Source organism: Temnothorax nylanderi, unplaced genomic scaffold (genome assembly GCF_030848795.1).
Source record: "Temnothorax nylanderi isolate EJ_2023f unplaced genomic scaffold, tnyl_v1.0 TNYL_tig1312_pilon, whole genome shotgun sequence".
Lineage (NCBI taxonomy): Eukaryota > Metazoa > Arthropoda > Insecta > Hymenoptera > Formicidae > Temnothorax > Temnothorax nylanderi.
The window spans coordinates 891-23563 of record NW_027250374.1 but is presented as its reverse complement, the minus strand read 5'-3'; the positions used below and the strand labels follow the sequence as shown (position 1 = coordinate 23563).

The following is a 22673-nucleotide window of genomic DNA, read 5'->3' as shown; positions in this document are numbered from 1 at the left end:
TTAAAAGTGTTTGGTATTTGCGATTTTTTTAATACTTATTGAAGAATTTGCTTGATTCATCAGTCGTACCGAGCCTTTGGCTAATATTCTGTATTTATTTATAATTAATTTTGTTTTATTCTTGTTTCGATTTCTGTTTTGCTTTTCATTATTTTTTACTTACGCACTTTCAATTATTATTGTAATTGCCCTAATTATAGTTTTTATGTCTTCGCTTTATCTCTCAAATCGTCGTAGCCATTAAGAGCGGCTCTTTTAGTTCGTTAAGCGAGCTTAATATCGCGATCGCGAGGTGCGCCTATTAAAAGCTTTCGCATCGAGCGCATCGCGATTGGCCCGGTCGGTGTCGAGGGCGATCCTCTCATGATTAAAGGCGGCCGGAAGACTACGGCCGGCTTCGACGTTAAACGCCACCATTTACGGTCAGGCGATGTAGGAAGAAGGAAGAAGGAAAGAGAACGGGAGACAAAAAGAAAGAAAAAGAGAGGAGAGAGAGAGAGAGAGAGAGAGAGAGAGAGAGAGAGCGAGAGAGAGCGAGAGAGAGAGAGAGAGAGAGAGAGAGAGAGAGAGAGGAGGAGAGAGAGAGAGAGAGAGAGAGAGAGAGAGAGAGCGAGAGAGAGCAAGCGAGAGAGAGCGAGAGAGCGAGAGAGGGCAACGGCAACAAATTTAGCAGATCCCAGATTCCAGGTTATTAAAAGTGGGCGGCGGTTTTAAGCTCGCTGGAGCGGAGGCGAGAGAAAACGAAGGAGGTAACAGGTGTAGGGTATATTTATATGCCGTCATATGCTGCGTGCATGCGCATGCAGGCAGGCAGGCGTGCGTCATAATCATACAGCCGTATCTCCTTCGCGGCCTCTTCATCATCGCCGACGAGACCATGTCGTTTCTTCGCTGTCGCCACCGATTTTTCCACCTCGTCTTTCCACCTGCCCGGGATATGGTCCCGGTGCACTGAACCAGATCATCCTACTTGGAAAGAGAAACAAAGAGAGAGTTCTGGTTTCCATAACGTTAATCTATCTATCTATCTATCTATCTCTCTCCCTCTTTTTCCTCTTATCTATTTCGCGAACTTTTTGTTTTTATTTTATTAATTATATAATAATTTTATTTTGTTTTCTTGAAAATTTGTTTTAATATTCTTTGAATATCGATTGATAACAAGACTGACTTGAGCATTGTTGTACCCTTCTGCTCTTCTTTCTTTCGTGTCTTTCTTATTTAGTTCCTCACGGAGTATCTCTTTCGAATTTTTTAAAATACTCCCACAAAGAGTTCCGCGGAAATTCCGAACTTTCCTGCCGGCAAATATAGACTCGGGTCGCCGAATCCAAACGGAACGCGCGATGAAGAGATAAACGTGATGAACGGAGAGATTGATCGCGCCGGCCGGGCGAGATGTTGTGCCAATATTCTTTGCCCCCGCATTAACTAATATTAGGCGCCCGTGGGTATGAGCCGTCTCGTAATTGCGCGTCAATGCCAATTAATCGCGTGGCCGTGCAGAGAGGAAAAGAGATGCGTTCGACATTCTCGACGAGGGACTTGGCGCACGCCAAAGGATACTCCAGCGAGAGATAAATTCCATGTGGCAGACCTGTCATCGACCCAAATACCTCTTCGGCAAACAAGATTCCGGAGATTATGTCATCTTAAAAAAGTAGATAAACTAACTGCCGAGCTACAGTTTAAATCGCTCGCAGTCGGAGAGCTGTTACTACAATTATCTCATGACTCATAAACGGGATACTAAATGAAGTAATATATCGAATATATATGATAAAATAATATATGAAAATAGAATATTAAAAATAGAGGTGGCAATATTAATGTTAAAACAAATATATAGGTAAAATAAAATAGAGAGAATAGTGAGCTTGGAACAGAATAATGAAATAAAAAATAATGGAAAAAAGTAATAGATATAATATTAAAAATAATAAACATAATTTGGTAATACTATAATAAAATCTCGACAAATATCGACGAATAATTAAAATTCTTAAATTTATGGATGTACATAATTATCTGATGATAATTAATACGCTCTATTATATATTTAAAGAAACATTGTCGATACTTATCCAAATACTTCTCACATAGGATATCAGCGACAGATTCAAGGAAGAGGAGGACTCGAGGAACAATCTCTTCCAGACCAAGAAGAAACTCGAGCAAGAAGTATCCGGCTTGAAGAAGGACATCGAGGATCTCGAATTGAATTTGCAGAAGTCCGAGCAGGATAAGGCGACGAAAGACCATCAAATCAGAAACCTAAACGACGAGATCGCCCACCAGGACGAGCTCATCAATAAGCTCAATAAAGAAAAGAAGAACCAAGGCGAGGTCAATCAGAAGACCGGCGAGGAGCTCCAGGCTGCCGAGGACAAAGTCAACCACCTTAACAAGGTCAAGCTTAAGCTCGAGCAGACCCTCGACGAGCTTGAGGACTCTCTCGAGCGTGAAAAGAAGTCACGGTAGGGAAATTCGATGCGTTTGATTATCTAAGATTATAATTTGACCATGCAAGATTAAGATTCAAAAACAGCAGCTACTCAATTATAATTTTTTCAAATTCTTTAATTTCTTCTTGAGTTCCTTTCTCGGAAAAGAAAACTAAAAATGGATTAAAAATAGATCAATCTAAGTAATAAAATTTTTTTGAAATTAATTCTATATTATAGTATAAAATATTTTTATAGAAATAAGATGAAATACTGTAGCGAGGGTACTTATGCAACATGTTAAAATCTAATTTGCAGTGCCGACGTAGAGAAGGCGAAGAGAAAGGTGGAGGGTGATCTGAAGCTCACACAGGAAGCCGTTGCCGATCTCGAGAGAAACAAGAAGGAACTCGAACAGACTATCCAACGCAAAGACAAGGAACTCTCGTCCCTAACTGCCAAACTTGAGGATGAGCAATCCTTAGTCGGTAAACTACAGAAACAGATTAAGGAGCTGCAGGCCCGCATCGAGGAACTCGAGGAAGAGGTCTGTATAACAAAATTAATCAAGAAAATGTGTTTTTCCCAAAGTTTTCAGCCTAAAAGGGAAAAAAGTATTAAAATATTTTAATCTGTTAAATATTTTTAAATGGACGTTATTGAAATTATTTTTCAGAATTGATTAAGAGACGTTAATTAGAATTCGATTATAAAAGTATGTTTATTGCTGTCTTATGCTCTTTTATGTGATGATAAAATGACAATGTGCATTTCCTTCTTCAAGATCGAGGCGGAACGCGGCGGACGCGCCAAGGCCGAGAAGCAACGTAGCGATCTCGCCCGCGAGCTCGAGGAGCTCGGTGAACGTCTGGAGGAGGCCGGTGGTGCCACTTCCGCTCAGATTGAACTGAACAAGAAGCGAGAGGCCGAACTCAGCAAACTCCGCAGGGACCTCGAGGAGGCCAACATCCAGCATGAGTCCTCGCTGGCCATTCTGCGCAAGAAGCACAACGATGCCGTGGCCGAGATGGGCGAACAAATCGACACTCTCAATAAACTTAAGGCTAGGTGAGTTTGCCAGGCTGATTTTCTTTTTTTCAATGAAGAGAATATGTATAAAAAAAAGCATTATTTCTTTTTTAATTTAATATTGAAAAGAAGATAGGGGATAAGGCGGTTTGAAAATTTTGTTAAGAATCGCTATAAAAAGCTTGAACTCTTTGACAATTAGTAGAAAATTTAGCACACGGTCGCCGAAGACAAAAAATTTTACGACGCTAAGATATATAGATTTGGCAAGAACGGCAATTAGATATGAATTTCGACTTTTCGGTATAAATGGACTATTAGACTTTTGTTGAAAAAAAAAAGAGAAAATGGAAAAGCAGCGGGATTATAATAGAATATTTTAATAGAGCCGAAAAGGGCAGACACGACATCCACGCTGAGCTGAACAATTCGCGCGCTCTTGTGGATCAGATTTCCCGGGAGAAGGTACTTGAAAAAGAAAAAGAGGAATGACAGGAGTGTTTCTTTCATCTCGTGCACCTTTCAAACGTAGTTTCGAAACCCTGTGCGCCGTTAATACCTTTCGATAATCTTTTCGATCCGTAAAAACACATGTGATTACCAGAATGAAGTTACTCCCCGAAGAGATAATATATTGTGCAATGTCGAATCTTATTGCTCGAATTGTTATGTTGTGTCACGAATGCTGGATTAAATATCCTTTTTTCTTCGTCAATTTTGCCTTGCAAGAGAAATTGATTAATATTCTCTTTTAAAAATATTTAATCAAATAAATATGCGTATTATTACATTTTAATTAATTTTTTAAATTCGGATTGAATTAATTGAATTTCAATATTCCCTACTTTAATTCAATTTTGAGGTAAAGGTAAATTCCGTATAATGATTATTTATATTATTTCTTATTTATCTCTTTGCCAATTAAGTTACTTATATTCCAGTCACTGACCGCGTGAAAAAATAATCATGAATCGCGAGGTAGTTTAATCCGGCATTCCGGAATGCAAACCAAACAATATCATCATTCGTGCCATCGTCATTCATCTGTAATCCCTTCACTGTTTCCGTGTCCGATCAGGGTTGAGAAGGAGAAGGTGCAGTACTATAGCGAGTTGAACGACTTGCGCACGTCCTGCGACCACCTGAGCAACGAGAAGGTAAGCCCGTTCCACACGTTAACAATACCCGGACTAACGCGACTAACAGCTTCCGCTAGGTGCAGAGACGCAGAAACAGATCTATGGATTGTCTCCCCTCTCTCCCCAGGATTATTCGCGAATCATTTGTCTGACGTGTGAGTCGATAATCCCTGCTTGCTCAGCATCGCTTTCGTACGTGTGCGTTATTAAGTGACTGGAGCTCGCTTTTCGACGATTTCTTCTTAATGCGTTATTGTGATTGAGAAATTAAAATAAGAAGCTTTAGAGACACGGAAGCTACACTTCTTGTGTAGTCTAAAGCCATTTAGTCATTTCTGTCTATTTTATCTTGATTTATTTAATCCGTATAGTGTTGCGTCTTCCTTTAATCCACGTTGAAGTTGCGTATTTAAAGCATCCGGGCGCAACATATTTGAAGAGAAAAATTTGATATTATTTTTACATTTTTAATTATAATTATCTAAAGGCGAGCTCGGTACAAAGATACCTGCATTGATCTAAAATCGATTGATATAATTTTCTTCGAAATCCAGGCCGCCCAAGAGAAAATCGTCAAGCAGCTGCAGCACCAGCTGAACGAGACCCAAGGCAAACTTGAGGAAGTGAACCGCACTCTGAACGACTTCGATGCCGCGAAGAAGAAATTGTCGATCGAGAACAGCGACCTGTTGCGCCAACTGGAAGAGGCTGAATCGCAGGTCAGCCAGCTGTCCAAGATCAAGATCTCGCTCACCACGCAATTGGAGGACACGAAGAGGCTCGCGGACGAGGAGTCGCGCGAGCGCGCCACTCTGCTCGGCAAGTTCCGCAATCTGGAGCACGATCTGGACAACATTCGCGAGCAAGTGGAGGAGGAGGCTGAGGGTAAGGCCGATCTTCAGCGTCAGCTCAGCAAGGCCAACGCCGAGGCGCAACTCTGGCGCACCAAGTATGAGTCCGAGGGTGTCGCCCGGGCTGAAGAGCTCGAGGAGGCGAAGAGGAAGCTGCAAGCCAGGTTGGCCGAGGCCGAGGAGACCATCGAGTCTCTCAACCAGAAGGTCATCGCTCTGGAGAAGACCAAACAGCGGCTGTCCACCGAGGTGGAGGACCTGCAAATCGAAGTGGATCGCGCAACCGCCATCGCCAACGCCGCCGAAAAGAAACAGAAGGCCTTCGACAAGATCATTGGCGAATGGAAGCTCAAAGTCGACGATCTCGCCGCCGAGTTGGACGCCAGTCAAAAGGAGTGCCGCAACTACAGCACCGAACTCTTCAGGCTCAGAGGTGAAAGGAAATTAATTAATTTTTTTAGTTTTACGCTTTATGCTTGTCGGTGTAAATTATTATACTATTATTATTAATTATATCATTGATTCATAATTATCGATGTTTGATTAATCAGGCGCGTACGAGGAAGGCCAGGAACAGCTGGAGGCAGTGCGTCGCGAGAACAAAAACCTTGCCGACGAGGTGAAGGATCTGTTGGACCAGATTGGCGAGGGTGGCCGCAACATTCACGAGATCGAGAAGGCCAGGAAGCGCCTGGAGGCTGAAAAGGACGAGCTTCAGGCAGCCCTGGAGGAGGCCGAAGCCGCTCTCGAGCAGGAGGAGAACAAGGTGCTGCGCAGCCAGCTCGAGCTCAGCCAAGTCAGACAGGAGATCGATCGCCGCATCCAAGAGAAGGAAGAAGAATTCGAAAACACCAGGAAGAACCACCAGCGCGCTCTTGACTCCATGCAAGCCTCCCTCGAAGCAGAGGCCAAAGTGAGCGTGGCGTATTTCTGGAAAATCTATTTCCTCATTCTCGAAATTGCTGGACAAATATTGTATACAAACAATAAGTTACAATAATAAATTAGGACACGTCTGATCTTGGGATATAATTTGATTTTCAGGGTAAAGCTGAGGCGCTGCGCATGAAGAAAAAGCTGGAGGCGGACATCAACGAGCTGGAGATCGCGCTGGACCACGCGAACAAGGCGAACGCCGAGGCGCAGAAGAACATCAAACGATACCAGCAGCAGCTGAAGGACGTGCAGACCGCGCTCGAGGAGGAGCAGAGAGCGCGCGACGAGGCCCGGGAACTCCTCGGCATCTCGGAGCGCCGCGCTAACGCTCTGCAGAACGAGCTCGAGGAGAGCCGCACTCTTCTGGAACAGGCAGACCGCGGTCGTCGCCAGGCCGAGCAGGAACTCGCCGACTGCCACGAACAGCTGAACGAACTGAGCGCCCAGAACGCCTCCATTTCCGGCGCCAAGAGGAAACTCGAGGCCGAACTGCAGACCCTCCACGTGAGTATCGATCGCATTTCGATAATTCAATAGAACGTTTCCCCAGAAGGAATAAGTGGGTTGTATATCTTCTTGCGTCTCTCTTTCTCTTAGTCCGACTTGGACGAGTTGTTGAACGAGGCGAAGAACTCAGAAGAGAAGGCGAAGAAGGCGATGGTGGACGCGGCCAGGTTGGCAGACGAGCTGCGCGCCGAACAGGATCACGCCCAGACCCAGGAGAAGCTGCGCAAGGCCCTGGAGACGCAGATCAAGGAACTGCAAGTGCGCTTGGACGAGGCCGAGGCGAACGCTCTCAAGGGCGGCAAGAAGGCTATTCAGAAGCTGGAGCAGCGCGTGCGCGAGCTGGAGAACGAGCTCGACGGCGAACAAAGGAGACACGCCGACGCCCAGAAGAACTTGCGCAAATCCGAGCGTCGTATCAAGGAGCTGAGCTTCCAGGTAAAATCCCGATTTATCATAAATCTATTCAAACGGGAAGTTCAATCTACAGTATTTCACTTTCACTAAATAAATTAGTATTTTTATAATTGATAAGGAGATGTTGGATTAACATTTACATAATCAAGATACTGAATCCTTTATTTTTAAATTTAATTATTTCACTTTTGTTTAACTGATTTTTTTGCGAAGCATAAAGAAGTTTTATTGAAATGATCACGTTTTCCGTTTTCTCGTTTTCCAGGCGGACGAGGACCGTAAGAACCACGAGCGCATGCAGGATCTGGTCGACAAGCTCCAGCAGAAGATCAAGACGTACAAGAGGCAGATCGAGGAGGCGGAAGAGATCGCCGCGCTGAATCTCGCCAAGTTCCGGAAGGCGCAGCAGGAACTCGAGGAGGCCGAGGAGAGGGCGGACCTCGCCGAGCAGGCGATCACCAAGTTCCGCACCAAGGGACGCGGCGGAAGTGCCGCGCGTGGACTCAGCCCAGCGGTAGGCTATTAAATCGTGTCAACCTTAATTATTATCATCATCCTCGAACTTAATCTTTAATTCGCGACGTCGAAACTGCGATAACACATACTTGTTTCCATTTTCTAATTCTTTTATTGTTGAATATCTTTCACGAATATCTCTATTGACTTAATTTCATGAATGATATTATGGAAGAACTTAGGAAAACAATAATGTTGCGAATTAAAGATTAAGAATGGATCTTTCGAGAAGATTCCGATCGATCGTCTTCGACGTCTTCCGGTAATTTCTTGATAATATTGTACAATTAGATTCTTTATAAATTGATGATATATTGTTAATAATAAAATAAAGTAATCGATATATTTATCTATTCGTCCAAAGAAATAGTCTTTAGTTAATTTTAAGTAAATTAATTTTTAAATTAGATTTTACTTTATTAATTTTACTTTATTTGACATTGTTTCAACTTTGAGATTTTAATTTAGCGACTTGTATCTTATAATATTGCTACTTCGAATACAAAATATATTACATCTTGCGAGATCGAGAATTGTTTCAGGTTTCCGTTAGCCATTACGATAAAGAAGTAAAGTAAATTCTTACCGAGAAGGTCATTAAAAATCGTTGATGGTGCTTGCATTAATGTCGAATCGATATCGCGCGGTCGAGAGGTGGGCTCGGTGAATATAAATCTCGAAGCTCGATCGGGGGGTTGGGATTAAGGGAGAGCGGTGCGGGGGACAGATCAAAGGTGGTGGTGTCTAATTAGCCATCTGTGTCTTCCTGTGTGCAGCCGCAACAGAAACGTAAGGTGCCCTCCGCGATGGAGTAGACGCACACACACCGCGCTTGGTCCATGTAAGTCCGTGCACGTGGGGTGTCGTAAGCGCGTGGGGTGTGACGATTATTTAGAAAGAGAACAAAATAGTTGACTGAATAGCTAGAGAAAGAGAGAAAGTGAGAAAAAGAAAGAAAGAAAGAGAGAGAGAATGATTAGTTTGACGAGAGCAGGAGTTTACGAAACGCGAGAGGAACACGCGCGGTAGAGACTCCCTCTTGCATTCGTCACTGTCTCGTTTGCACCTGTGTGTCCGATAATACTCTCTCGGGTGGGACCCGAGCTTGTTCATCGTCATTAACTCTTTATAACTCGCACACCTCGTCCTTTTCTCCGTACAGTATTCACTTGTGAGTTAGTAGACGTCGTAGAAATTAGAGCAGTTAGAGGCCGAGCAAACAACAGTTGTGTGTGAAAAAGTAGCTAACGGAATTAGCCCCAATATGTAGGAAATAAATTTATGTAATTATTGAGTATTAATTAAAATAATAACTGTGAGAGCGGCAAATTAAATGGATAATCTAAAAGATAAATTTATCACGGAGATATTTATTGTTTTTTTTTTTTAGATATATAGATAAGTTTGAAATTTTAATATCTAATACGGCGTGAAATTATTATATAATATATTATACCAGTTTTAATTTCTAAACACAATATTTAGCATATTTACTTCTTAATTGTTAACTTAACATAAAAATTGGAAATTCTTTTTATGAATAACTTTCTTCGAAATTATCCGTAAAAAGTTTTATATTTCCCTACTTTTTTAAATTTGTACCAAAGATGCTGATTATACGTATCGATTTCCTCAGATTCTTACAATTTATTTAAGTTTCTTGTATTAGGCTATCTGCAAGTCCAGATCGTAAATGGTGTTTTTCTTTCTTGGTTATTTAATTAAGTTTCTTTTATTTACGATGACTCTCACTCCGGTTCGAGTGAGGCTTTTGTTAATTTAATTTTCCTTTAATCCAGGAAGGTTTCACCAGTTTCCTCGCCGATATACGTCGCCATTGTTGACCTTTACATTTAACAACACGCGAACAGTTCGTCATCAACAAGAACTGCGATTTAATTCTGATTTTTTAAAAGAAAAAAAAATTGTAACTAATACTCACCAGTTACTCGAGTGTCTGAGATAAATCTCCCCTCTCTAAAAAAAATGCATATTCCGTGTTTATCACGGAAATAGAGGTGTTACGACCCTTGGTGCGTTATCGCAATCCCACTTGCGTATTTCGAGTGCGAGGGGTCAGAAAAACAAGAAATGTTGGATCACGATTAGAAACGAGCAGAAACACAGAGAACGTGTCACTCGCCCTCTCCCCTTCTTTTTCATTGAACTGTGTTTTCCGAATCCGGGTAAAAAAATTGCACCTATTAAAATTCTCGCGCGAATATCTCCTCACATTTATTTAGTGACTCACGTGAGAGTTTATGCTTTGTATTTCTCTTCTTTCAGCCACACCGACCTGTGTTTAAACCCGAATTTGATGGTCCCCCATTCCCTCGCCGTTTTCCCGGCTTCGACCTGCAGCCCGATGGTGAACTGTAAAGCTCCTTCCGAGGTTCGCGTAAATAATTAGTAAAAAAACTATCAAAAAAAAGTCAAAAATTCAACAGCAGAAAACATCCGGAGAATAAAGAAGATGGGTAAGAGAAGGAAGAGGAGGAGGAGGAGGAGGAGGAGGAGAAGGAAGAACATCGTCGCCCTCATCGAGTCCATCGTCGAACGAAGACACGAATATATACATATATATATGCAACGAATCCGAAAGCTCGTTCGGAGCTCTCAACGGCATCGTCATCTTGCAATCGAGCGATCGATCAATCAAACATCATCACACATCCGGATCATAGAATTCTCGTCATCTTTTTCGATAATAATTTTTTTCTGTTCAATCGGCCAAAAAGGGAAAACGCGGAAAATCAGTGCTCGCTCGGGAAGGAGAGAATTAAGGGTGAGAGTGGTAGGCGGGAGTGCGTTTCTTTACCACCTCGAGCTGACAGTCGAAGGAGAGAAAGGGAGAGAGAGAAAGGGAGAGTGAGAGTGGGTGAGAGTGAGAGAGAGATCGAGCGAGAGGGCGCGCGAGCGGATGATGAGAGGGCGAGAGCCAGCGCGACAGATATATTAATATTTACACACACGCATACACAGAAGACGAAAAGGGGGGGGGGGGAGAAAATAGAGCGACGAATACAGAAACGTTTATGCTCTCGCGAGTTGCACAATAACACGTAAACTTCACTCGGGTGCACCAGCGTCATTCTGTCCTTGTTCAACTTTTAGTAAATAACAAAGATAGAATGACGCGGTGTGCACCCGAGTAAAGTTTTCGAACGCAGCCCTGGAAACGAGATCGTGGAAAGAGGAGAAGGATCACTCGCGAGTAGTAGAACGAGAAAGCGAGTCGCGATGAACGTTTGATCAGAAGCGCGTATCATTACACGTGTCATCCGAATGATATCGTATCCTATAAACTTAATTGTAATTTATAAAGAGAGACGAAGTATGTATTTATTAAAGTAAATAAGCAATAAATAAAGATAAGAACTAAATCGCTCCGTTTGCCGATCACCCACCCGTGAGACTCGACGATTCCAGGACAAGGATTCGTTGGACGTCACGTGTCGATCTTCGCCGTAAACGCAAAGAAATTATTTATTTGTTTAAGTGTCAGCTTAATTTATTGTACAATATAATCCGCAGTCGTACGAAACAGTGAAAAATAATTTTTAGCTTTCATGCATCAAGTACTTCTTAATGCATCAAGTACTTCGCGTAACGGTAATCTCGCGAATTTTGTCTTTTCTTAAAATTAAATGGAATTAAAATTAAATGGAAAATTAAATGGAATTAAATGATTATCATTTTATTTATCTACTTTACATGTAGATACGATTTTAACTTAATTCGTAAAACTTATCTCAAATTACGCGGATAATTTAACGAGTTTCTACTTCAATCGTCTCGCGGTAAATATCGTCATATGGTATTTATGTCGCAAATTGACACGTAAAAATTTAGAAGTGCGTAGAAGCGCGTAGAAACTTAGTGCCTATAGGAATCCAATATTTATGATAGAGCACGTTTCGCCGAAGGCTGAGCTCTACCTGTGATTCTTCTTGGCGTCAGTTCGCGTAAGCTGCCTGAATTGTCCTTTCATAAGCTCCCACTGCGTCCACTTGTCCGAGCTGATGCGGAATTCCTCGCACGTTTGCAGGAAAGCAGGCACGCATAATTGCAAATAGTGATGGTCCACGGTGGGCAGCAGATGGTGCAATGAGTGTGAGCCGAAGTTGGTGAGCGCTAGGAAAGTCGAGTCGTCGATCACCTCGCGGTCGCGCACGGCGTCCATCTCGAGCAGACCCCAGTCCAGGTCATTCCTTGGAGACATTGCAATAATTAAAGAAATTTACTAAATCCTTCGAGATAGAACAGAAATATTTTACCATTAAAAAATTAAAATTACGTTGAGATTAAAATTGGAATTAATATCAAGCAGCTCGACGTTAAAAACAAAGTCAATTAATTAAAATTGAAATCAAAATCATGCGAAAATTACTTCGAGATTGAATTAATGTTAGATCTATGTTTGAAGTGAGTGTAGTTAAATCAATATTCTTTTTTTTTCCTTTAATTAACTTATTTTATACTATTTTACTTTATTTAAATTATTTTTTAATAGAGAGAAAACAAAATTAATCTGATCGGTTCAAAAATGCTTTAATAATTTCAGGGAATGAAAGTTTCCTTAAAATAAAAATGTAAGCTATATGTAACCTGTAGGTATCGCCGTCGTGGAAAATATCAGGATGATGATGAGCCGCATTGAAGCCAATCAGACCGAACAGGGCGCTACTAATTAGCACCATTATCAGCCACAACTTGAGAGCCACGAGAATCTTAGGTGCCATAAAACACATCGATAGAGGTAGCACGAGCGGCACGAGATCGCGAAACTCGAAGACCCCGTACACCTTGAATACCGCGTAATATCTAAAAGTAATTAAATCTTTCATCACGACAAATAAAATTGGAAATCCATTTGGCAAATTTTTCGATGTCGACAGACGGAAAAATTAAGAATCTAAAGTGAAGATACAAGCTAAACCTTTCTCTTAATTTCAACGAAAGGGTGTAGAATGTTATTGTATATACGTTGAAATTAAGTTTCTATTACCGTTTCAAGCCTTCGGTAACGAACAGCAACATCCAGACGATGGGACTTATAATCCTGCTTATCATTCCCGCTAAGTAGGATTTATCCTTACGAGGCATCCACTGCAAAAATGGCTCTAACACGTAGATCTCGTAATCCCATATGGTGTTGGTATACATGTGGTGGCTCATCACGTGCGTGATGCGCCAATCTTTCGAGGATACCATGCTGAGATCGAAGTAATACATACGAAAATTGTCTCTCATGTGGAAGTAATTGTGTGCCGCGACGGTCGTCCATGTCAGAAAAACGCCTAGAATTATCGTCGAATAAACCAATCGATTAATACGTTTGCTCTTAATGATTAATAATACAAAGCTATATTAATTAATAAATATATTCGTAAATTTTATTTTATCGTTCTATTGCGATTGTCGTCATTTTTATTATACTGTTAATTATAATAACGAATATCCTTAATCTCAATTATTTATAATTTCAATTCTTTATCTAATAAACTATTTATATCTTAATTATAAATAGCTTCACGAATGCTCACTGGCCAGGACGGTAATGGCGTAAGAGTCGACGAGAGCGGCCGCGAGACTCAGCGCGAAAGTCACAGTCGCCAAGGAATCGGTGATGAGATTCGTCGTCGTGGACGGTTTATGGAAATTGACGGTTTTCAAAGCCTCGGCCGCGCGTCTCTTGAATGTGCGATAGAAGCCGTCCGGCAGAAACGTCAGGGGCACCGATCGCGGACTCGTGGCTTCGCGGACGTAGAACTTTGGCAGCAGTCGTTCGGCCTTGTCAGTGATGTGGTGACTCTAAGTGATAGAATTGACCGTTAAAATTTAAAGTTGCCTCCGAATTTACCTACACAAAAATCGTAGCGACAGACCGGAAATTTTTCAAGGAAAATTGTGAAAAGAAATAAGGTGATATAGGCCAGTCATATGTTATATAGACATCGAACTTTCCAATTAATTTTCCCACAATAAATGATAATAATAATATAATTATAATGACGGATTGAAAGTACGATGATTGATACTTCCAAGCAAAAAACTGGCTGATAATAAATTGTTAACTCTAACTATGATTTAATAAGTACCTCGAATAATTCGGTGATATCGGTCTCTTTCGTGAGCCGAATCCATTCAGCTCCACCCGGATGCGATTTCGCGAAGGTTTCCAAATCGTAAAGCTTATTTCCGATTCTCCACAATCCTTCCGCACCGTCGATTTTTCTCCTAGCCTCGAGAAAACCCGCCGCGGTTGCCGCCGTCATATCTCTCGCTGGCAGGTAAGCTAAGCCGGGTACCGTGCTAGTTTTCGACATGTTAAAGGTTTTCTTGACCTCGCCTAAATAAATAAGACACAAAAGTTTGGTACTTCTGGCGAATGGTGGATTTATCACAATTAACTTTTACACAAGTAATAATACGTTGATTTATATCTAATTTTCTATAAACTTTTTATCACAAATTCTTCAATTTTTTAATAATATTTCAATCTTTACTCTTTTTAAATTTTGGTTTTAATCAAAATCTTTAATTTCAATTTCGTGATTTTTTGGAGAAGAAACGAAATCTCATAATTTAAGCAATTTGTTTATTCTAAAGTGAGCTAACGTTTCGACCGTACTTGGTCATCTTCAGATCATTTGAGGTACAAAATACAAAAATAATATAAATACAAAAATAATATAAATAATAATAAAATATTGGAGATCACATTGAAAGCGTTGAAATAAGTATTAAGTTAAGGTCGAAGTCAAACACGGTAAGTCAAAAAGTCAATGATTAAAATTAAAACTTAAATTTAAGTCGAAGGTTAAAAATTAAAACCTAATCGAAAAACTTTTTTGGAGAAGTCCAATAGTGAAATGGTAGAAATCCTTCGCAGATAATTCGAGCAGCCGCCATCCTCGTTAGAGAGCACCAATGTAAGTCCAAATGTAAAATGTCCGGTGTTTAATAAATGATAATATATAATTTATAACCAGACTTAGTGGTAACTATAAAGAGAGAAACTCGACTATGAATAGAATTCAAAAAGCATATAGAAGAGAAGTGGACAACTTTCATAAGTGGTCATTCGACGAAGTTTGATATTATAATTTCATATTTTTGAATACGTGATTTTTATCAGTGCGAAGATGTACGGCTTCTGAGAGGGAGATGTTTGTTCGGCGACTGGCATAATAATCCACAAATTAATGTTTATAATTAATGGTGACAGAGAGTTCGCTCAGAACATCAAAATAAACCTCGTTCAATAATTCCGTGTCTTTTTAGAGCTGATTCCATTGTATTGCTCCTTAATGTAAATCATTTCGGAAATTAATCTTTTTTTAGTAATTGCATTCATGACCTAATATGCGAGTTCTATCTCACAACCAGTCAAAAGAATGATTATATTGTGTAATATGTTTGGTGACCATTAAATACTTGGACGAGTCTAATGTGATGTTATACTTATGTTCCTTAAGCCTTATAATATGTAGCTGTCGTTTAGTTTGCCTAACATAAGAGGCATCGCAATTCTTACAATCAATTTTGTAGATAACTGTTATTCATAAAGTGGGAGTTCTTATCTTTTTGGACTTTAATTATTCTGCTATAAGTTTATTCAGAATACGGTATCCTATAGATATCTTAGACTTATCCACTAGACTTATCCACTAGACGATGACTTCAGAGGCAGATTTTAAATAAGGGAGGACGATAAAATTCTTTTTTTGTTCTGACACATCGACGTCGTTCCTTCTGTCTCTGTCGTCATTCGAAGACTGTATTTCGTTAGATTGAAGTTTTTTAATCTTAGATTAATATGTCTTTTTGTCTTAGGGAGGCTTTCTGATAGAATCTTTCTGATAAAAGCTACTAAAAAGTTTGTGACTTTTATTGTAACATTAATCTTAGTTTCTGTATAAGTAACTCTCTCAATCTTATTACTTTCAATCAAAAAATTCTTTTACTGCCCTGACGAAAATAGGAAGTTTCATAAGCGTTTGTTAAGCGTTTACGTGAGCGTTTGCGGGAGTTTGTTGAGCGTTTAGAATCGGTCAGTAAAACGTTTAAAAAGCAGAAATTGCAACGCTTTAGCGTTTGAAAAACGTTTGTATTAAGCGTTTTGAAAGTTTGCACAGCATTTTCACAGCGTTTGCACAGCGTTTACGGGAGTTTGTTGAGCGTTTAGAATCGGTCAGTAAAACGTTCAAAAAGCAGAAATTGCAACGCTTTAGCGTTTGAAAGACGTTTGTATTAAGTGTTTTTGAGAGTTTGCACAGCGTTTACATGACGTATGACGTTTGCTGAGAATTCTTTAAAACATTTAGAGATCCTCTGTTAAGCGTTTAATAAGTCGAAAGCGTTTGCTTTCATCATTGGAAACTGCGTGCAGCCTCTATTGAGCGTTTAACGGGCGTTTACTCTTGTCGTTAGAAGAAACGGCATAAAGAGCGTTAAATGTCGAAATCTGCTTTTCGCCTCGCAGGGGGTCTGCTTATATACGCGGCTGGATGTATTTTAAATGCGAGAAAGATGCGCCGCCTAGCGGCATTGTTAGAAGAACGTTTGCTGAATGGAGGGAAAACGCTTGTGTTACGGAGTCGGAAAAAGCGTTTCTTGGGCATCTCCAAGCCGTTTGCGTTAACGCCTCACAAAACGTTCACTGCGCCTCTACAATTCGCCACATCGGAAGAGCGTTTGGTGAATGCTTGTCTTACGGCGTTGGGAAAAGCGTTTGATAAACGTTTGTAAAGTCTGACAGCAAATTCTCTATATGAAGTTGTATCAGCGTTCACTAAGCGTTCTCTGAAAAACGTTGGCTTAGCATTACAGAACTTTCACGAAACGTTTTATACAGCTTTTGATACAGGAGGGAAAACGCTCGTGTTACAGCGCCGGATAAAGCGTTTCTTAAGCGTTCTCAAACCGTTTGCACAAACGCCCTACAATTCGCCGCATTAGAAGAGCATTTGCTGAGCAAAGGGAAAACGCTTGTCTTACGGCGTTGGGAAAAGCGTTTGATAAACGTTTGTAAAGTCTGACAGCAAACTCTCTATACGAAGTTGTATCAGCGTTCACTAAGCGTTCTCTGAAAAGCGTTGGCTTAGCATTACAGAATTTTCACGAAACGTTTTATACAGCGTTTGATAAGCGTTCCGAAAGCGTTTACAACCCAACAGCGTTGTGTAAGCGTTCTTACAACGTTTGAAAGCGTATAAACGCTCAGAAAACCCTCACCAAACGTTTGTCAACGCTCTATAAGGCTTCTTATTTTCGCCAGGGTGCTCTTATGAATTAACTGAATCAGTAAAAATTCCGTTAAATTAGTTACAGATTGATTTTATTCTGCTAAATTATAGCTACAGAGATTTCATTGATAACACACTGGTCGTCATATCAGATGCGGATTAGGTTTCTCGAATCGTTTCCTGTAGATTTTTAGCCGCTAAATCCGAGTCTGTCAGTAAAATTTTTCTGTCACAAAAAAAACGTGTTGCTTCCTCATAGAGGAAGCTTTGTTTTCGTAAATTTCGTATATTTTTTGGTCATTTTTGACAAAGTATAAATGATGAACCCGATGTGTTAGAAAATTTCAAAAAATGCTTAAAATAAAGGTTAGACAATATAATTTAGACTAAGCAAACCCATAATTAATCCGTAAAATAATATATAAATTGTATAATATTACACTTTTTTATCCTCAAACTTGCTGTGCGCAGCCACTGTTTAATATCATAGCCGTTTAATATCATTAAACTGCTATGATATTCTTCACTGTTTCACAGTGAATATACTGCTATGATATTCTTCACTGTTTCACAGTGAATATACTAACTCCAAATCTTAATATAGATCACGTATCGTTTACGTTATGTTTACACGAACCTTTTTCATTTAGACAATGTAACTAACGTAAATTATTATAAATTGACTGATTGATTGATTAATTAATTTGATTTCTTTAAATTGTATTTTTGCAAACAGTCCTACAAAAATAAAAAGTAGTTTTAAATTAGATTAGATTAGATGCATATCAATTTTAAATTTATTTATTAACTGTACAGTGACATAAACAATGCATGATATTAATATAAGAAATATTATTATTTACATTAGACGTTCATTTCATCGACTACAATTGGCAAGTAATCATCGTGACGATTCGACCATTGGTTTTGGTCCGATTGATCGTCAAGACGTTAATAATCTTTGATACTTATATATATATAAGCATCTCATTTTTTAAATAATTTAAATTAAATTAAATTAAATTATTAAATTTATTGCGATAAATATTACCTTAGCCAAGGTTCGAACCTGGAACCTCCCTCATTCCGTGTAGGGCTTCGTACCAATTCGACCACTGAGACATGTGGTAATATTTATCGCAATATCACACTAAACAATAATAAGATGGAGACACCGATATTTAAGTCGCGGTGTATAATTAAACCGAAAGTACATTGGTAATCATTCGGACCAAAACCAATGGTCGAATCGTCACGATGATTACTTGCCAATTGTAGTCGATGAAATGAACGTCTAATGTTTATTATATCGTTGGCGAATTACGAATGTACTTTCGATTATTATTTACATTGATCTCGCGTTGTTTATTTTCTTTTTTTACAGATATAAAATTAAAATGTTTAAAACTATTCTTGTGTTTTTCTAACATCCTAAAAATTGCACCCAAGTTAAATAATAGCATTAAAAATAAAATTGCAAACAAAATATAAATATAAATTTCTTATGATGAAATATAAATCTTCGATAATTCTCTGGATAAATTATTCATTATTTATATAGATGACACGTTAAACATAGTTTTCACAACACCTCCACGGAAAGTTCGACTTTCCATGCCTGTAGAGAGGGGCGAAAGCGGCCAATTTCACACCAGGGCGGCATAGCGGGCGGAAACCACTTTCCTCCCTGTTTAGGGCGGAAAGAAACCACTTTCCTCCCTGTTTAGCGGGCGGAAAGTAATCACTTTCCGCCCTAGGGAGGAAAGTAAGCCCTGGCTTGAAATTAACCACTCTCGCCTCTCTCTAGGCATGGAAGTCGAACTTTCCGTAAAGGTATTGTGAAAAATATCGTGTGCACCTCGGGGCGAAAGCTTTTTCAGGCTCGTGTGATTTGCCGCCCTCGCCTTCGGCTCGGGCGGCAAACTTCACACTTGTCTGAAAAACGCTACTTTCGCCCCTTGGTGCACAATATACTATTTAACTATTACATTTCAAGTAGCAAAGTGACGTCAGAAGACGACATAATGACGTCTATTTTTAGTCATTTTTGGTCTATGACGTCGGCGACTAATAATGGACGTTTATAAGACGTCATTTTAAAGACGTCTTAAAGTCGTCCAAATAAGGTCTTTTTGTAACATAACTATTTTTACTCCTTAATATTGTATAATAAAGTAATAATAAAATAAAAACCACAAAATTAACTACAAATATGTTTGTTTCGCAACTTTATGATTGAAGTGGTGAATTTATGGTATAAGTGGATGTAGTTGCGTGTGATTATAGTTTTATGATAACTATTTCATGCAGTGTTATAGCTATCAAGAAGATAGCATTAAGGTTTTTGAACACTCTAAAGATGTACCTGTTATAGACAAGTACAGTTAATAAGGAAGCATCAGGGTCAGAAGATCGTCACTGTCCACTGGATCATCGAAGTTAAGCAACACGGGCGCGGTACTGTACTAGGATGGGTGACCGCCTTCAGAGAGAACGGCTATACGCACACGATATGTAAAGAAACAGTTAAAAAAGCGTTTTTTTCCTAGATAAAGAAAAAAAACGTTTTTTTTATAAACGTTTATCAAGTGGACATTTTAACATTTTAATTTCATAAAAAACATTTCTAGAAACCGGTATGTCGTACATTGAACCTATTTTTGCCGTCAATAAGACGTCAGAAAATGACGTCGTGTGGATGTGACATATCGACGTCATTTTCGGGTCTCACGAGACCTATTTAGGACGTCTGATTGGTCATTTTGTGACCAAAATTTACCGTCATTATGACGGCATTTTGCTACTTGGGATTGTATTTATTTTACGTGTAATGCCCAACCCTGATTCATGATCTTATTTATCGTCTGATAATACTCTAAAATACAATTTTGAACGATAGTGAGATAAATCTAATTGCTTGAATGTACACTGGGCAACAAAATTATCGCAACAAAAATTTACGTAAAAAATTTGCCCAACTTCAAATAAGCATAACTCCGCGAAAAATTGTCATATCTGAAAGATTTTTTTTTCATTTTAAAGGGTGAAGTCTGTATTTTAAGGAACCATTGTTAGATTTTGAATTTAGCCTCCCGCCCTCCCGCCGTTCTTCCAAAAGTAAGGACGTGTTACGTCTCCAAAAAATTGCATACTTTGACACATTCTACGGAGTAGAATGAATTTTTTTCGTAACTATCATGGCAACCATCGTAAAATATGGACTTTTCCCTGCAAATTAAAAAAAAAATTAAGTCCGTACGATTTTTTTTTCGCCGAGTTATGGCTTATCAAAGTTACCTATGCATTTTTGTGCATTTAATCACCGCCAACATTAGTATTACCCGATGAACACTTCGGGGAGGTTATTGGTCGGATTTTGCCTATCGTGTATGTGTGTGTGTGTTAGCAGAGATTTGCGCAAACTAATTTTTATTCAAACGAGGCATTGTTACGATTTTGTCTTTTGGTTCCGAATGAGCAATACAATACAGTGACTGCAATACTGTGAAGTTTTGTAATACTGAAGTAAGTAACTTCACAGTACATTACTTCTGTAAGTATAACTTCACAGTATTGCAATCACTGTATTGTATCGTTAATTCGAAAACAAACGACAAAATCGTAACAATTCCTCGTTTGAATGAAAATCAGTGTGCCCAAATCTCTGCTAACACACACACACACACACACACACACACACACACACACACACACACACACACACACACACACACACACACACACACGATAGGCAAAATCCGACCAATAACGTCCCCGTAGTGTTCATCGGGTAATACTAATGTTGGCGGTGATTGAATGCACAAAAATGCATAGGTAACTTTGATAAGCCATAACTCGGCGAAAAAAAATCGTACAGACTTAATTTTTTTTTAATTTGCAGGGAAAAGTCCATATTTTACGATGGTTGCCATGATAGTTACGAAAAAAATTCATTCTACTCCGTAGAATGTGTCAAAGTATGCAATTTTTTGGAGACGTAACACGTCCTTACTTTTGGAAGAACGGCGGGAGAGCGGGAGGCTAAATTCAAAATCTAACAATGGTTCCTTAAAATACAGACTTCACCCTTTAAAATGAAAAAAAAATCTTTCAGATACGACAATTTTTCGCGGAGTTATGCTTATTTGAAGTTGGGCAAATTTTTTACGTAAATTTTTGTTGCGATAATTTTGTTGCCCAATGTATTTATGTCTGTTATCATTCTCCAGTTAAGATAATGATAGCTCGTAGACAAGAAGACATTGACCGAGATATACATATGTTTGTATTCGTTGAATTCTGGTCTCTAAATATCCAAATAGAATATTTGAATATTGCCTGTGAAACTGTCTGTACAGATTAAAAGTAACATGTCATAATAATAACAGGAACAACCAAATTAGAACTACAAATAATACAATTATTTTTATAGCCGTAAACAATTATTTAAAAAGTAATAATTACTATTTAACAGTTGTTAAAATAATGTTAAAAATAAAAAATAACGATGAAATTTCGCTCGATAAAACAACAGCAATATAGATACAAAAAACGGCCAATTTCGAGCACTTCAAGATGTTAAAAATGTATTAAATAATTTCAAAGTATACAGTCAGTCGACGTTTCGGCCTAACTTGGCCTTCTTCAGGACATTAAAAATCCAAACCGTTAACGCATTACAAAAACTCTTCTTCCCTTACAATAACTGAATCAAATCACAAACGCTACTATTTACAATATTTAGATCTCGCCGAAGTATGTGGAGAATTGGTCATAATGAAGTCAGAAGTAATGATCGAGTATTCGTCAAGTTATCCGCCGATTCACTTTGTCGCCAGACCGTCTTAGTGGCAACTAAACCGAAAGTTGAAATTTGAAATAACCACTAGATTAATAATTAAGTCCCAACTCACGACAATCAAACTCACATAAGCGGTCAACCAGCAACGACGCAGGTGAACTCCTTCCATCACATCTCAAAAGCGTGTGTTCGTCGCAAAAGATAACAGACGACTGAGGCAATACACGCATCGCAAGGGCACAATAACCCATAGTTAATGTTGTTAGAAGAACATTTATGATAACTGATACAAAATATCGAAATAAGCATCGTTCAATAGCTCCGTGTCCTTGTTTAAATTTATACCATTTTTCTGCTCTTTAATATGAATCATTTCAGCAGTCAATCTCTTTTTATAATTATGTTCGATTTCTAAGATGCGTGCATTATCCCAGTCAAAAGAATGATTGAATTTTGTGGAATGCTCTGAGACAACCGAATGTTTAGACGCGTCCAATCTGATATTATTTTTATGTTCTTTTAATCTGGTTTGTAATTGCCTCTTGGTCTGACCGACGTAAGAGGCATCACAGTTCTTGCAGCAAATTTTGTAAATTACGTCATTGTTAGAAAAATGGACATTCTTATCCTTCTGGACCTTAATAATATTACTGAGATTATTTAGAATACGATATCCCACCGAATTCTCTGATTTATTAACCACTGAGGTAATAACTTCGGAAGTAGATTTTAAATAAGGTATAACAATGAAACTTTTCTTTTGTTGCGTAGGGGAGACCGGGGCT

The 22673-nt window shown here is 39.2% G+C and overlaps 2 protein-coding genes across 3 annotated transcripts; one reads left to right on the top strand and one right to left on the bottom strand.

Moving 5' to 3' along the window:
* Positions 1–2103: 2103 nt before the first annotated feature.
* Mhc (myosin heavy chain) lies at positions 2104–11219 on the top strand (the record flags this gene model as incomplete). The annotated part of the gene is made up of 10 exons (XM_071726268.1): positions 2104–2477; positions 2763–2991; positions 3229–3512; positions 4552–4630; positions 5167–5896; positions 6015–6376; positions 6508–6903; positions 6997–7341; positions 7586–7834; positions 10123–11219. Coding segments are annotated over 10 exons (3141 nt in total), but the record flags the coding sequence as incomplete, so codon positions are not given.
* Positions 11220–11512: 293 nt separating this feature from the next.
* Positions 11513–22154, bottom strand: LOC139787173 (cytochrome b5-related protein-like). Of its 2 annotated transcripts, none has more exons than XM_071726270.1 (6): positions 22001–22154; positions 13938–14188; positions 13383–13650; positions 12845–13136; positions 12445–12660; positions 11513–12047 (listed from the first exon to the last, which is right to left on the bottom strand). In XM_071726270.1, the coding sequence occupies exons 1-6, from the start codon at positions 22137–22139 to the stop codon at positions 11771–11773; spliced, it is 1443 nt and encodes a 480-aa protein (XP_071582371.1). In that variant the 5' UTR covers positions 22140–22154; the 3' UTR covers positions 11513–11770. The 2 variants fall into 2 exon arrangements, with proteins under 2 accessions (XP_071582371.1, XP_071582372.1); XM_071726271.1 differs by having other exon boundaries at positions 22016–22154.
* Between the last annotated feature and the right edge of the window lie 519 nt (positions 22155–22673).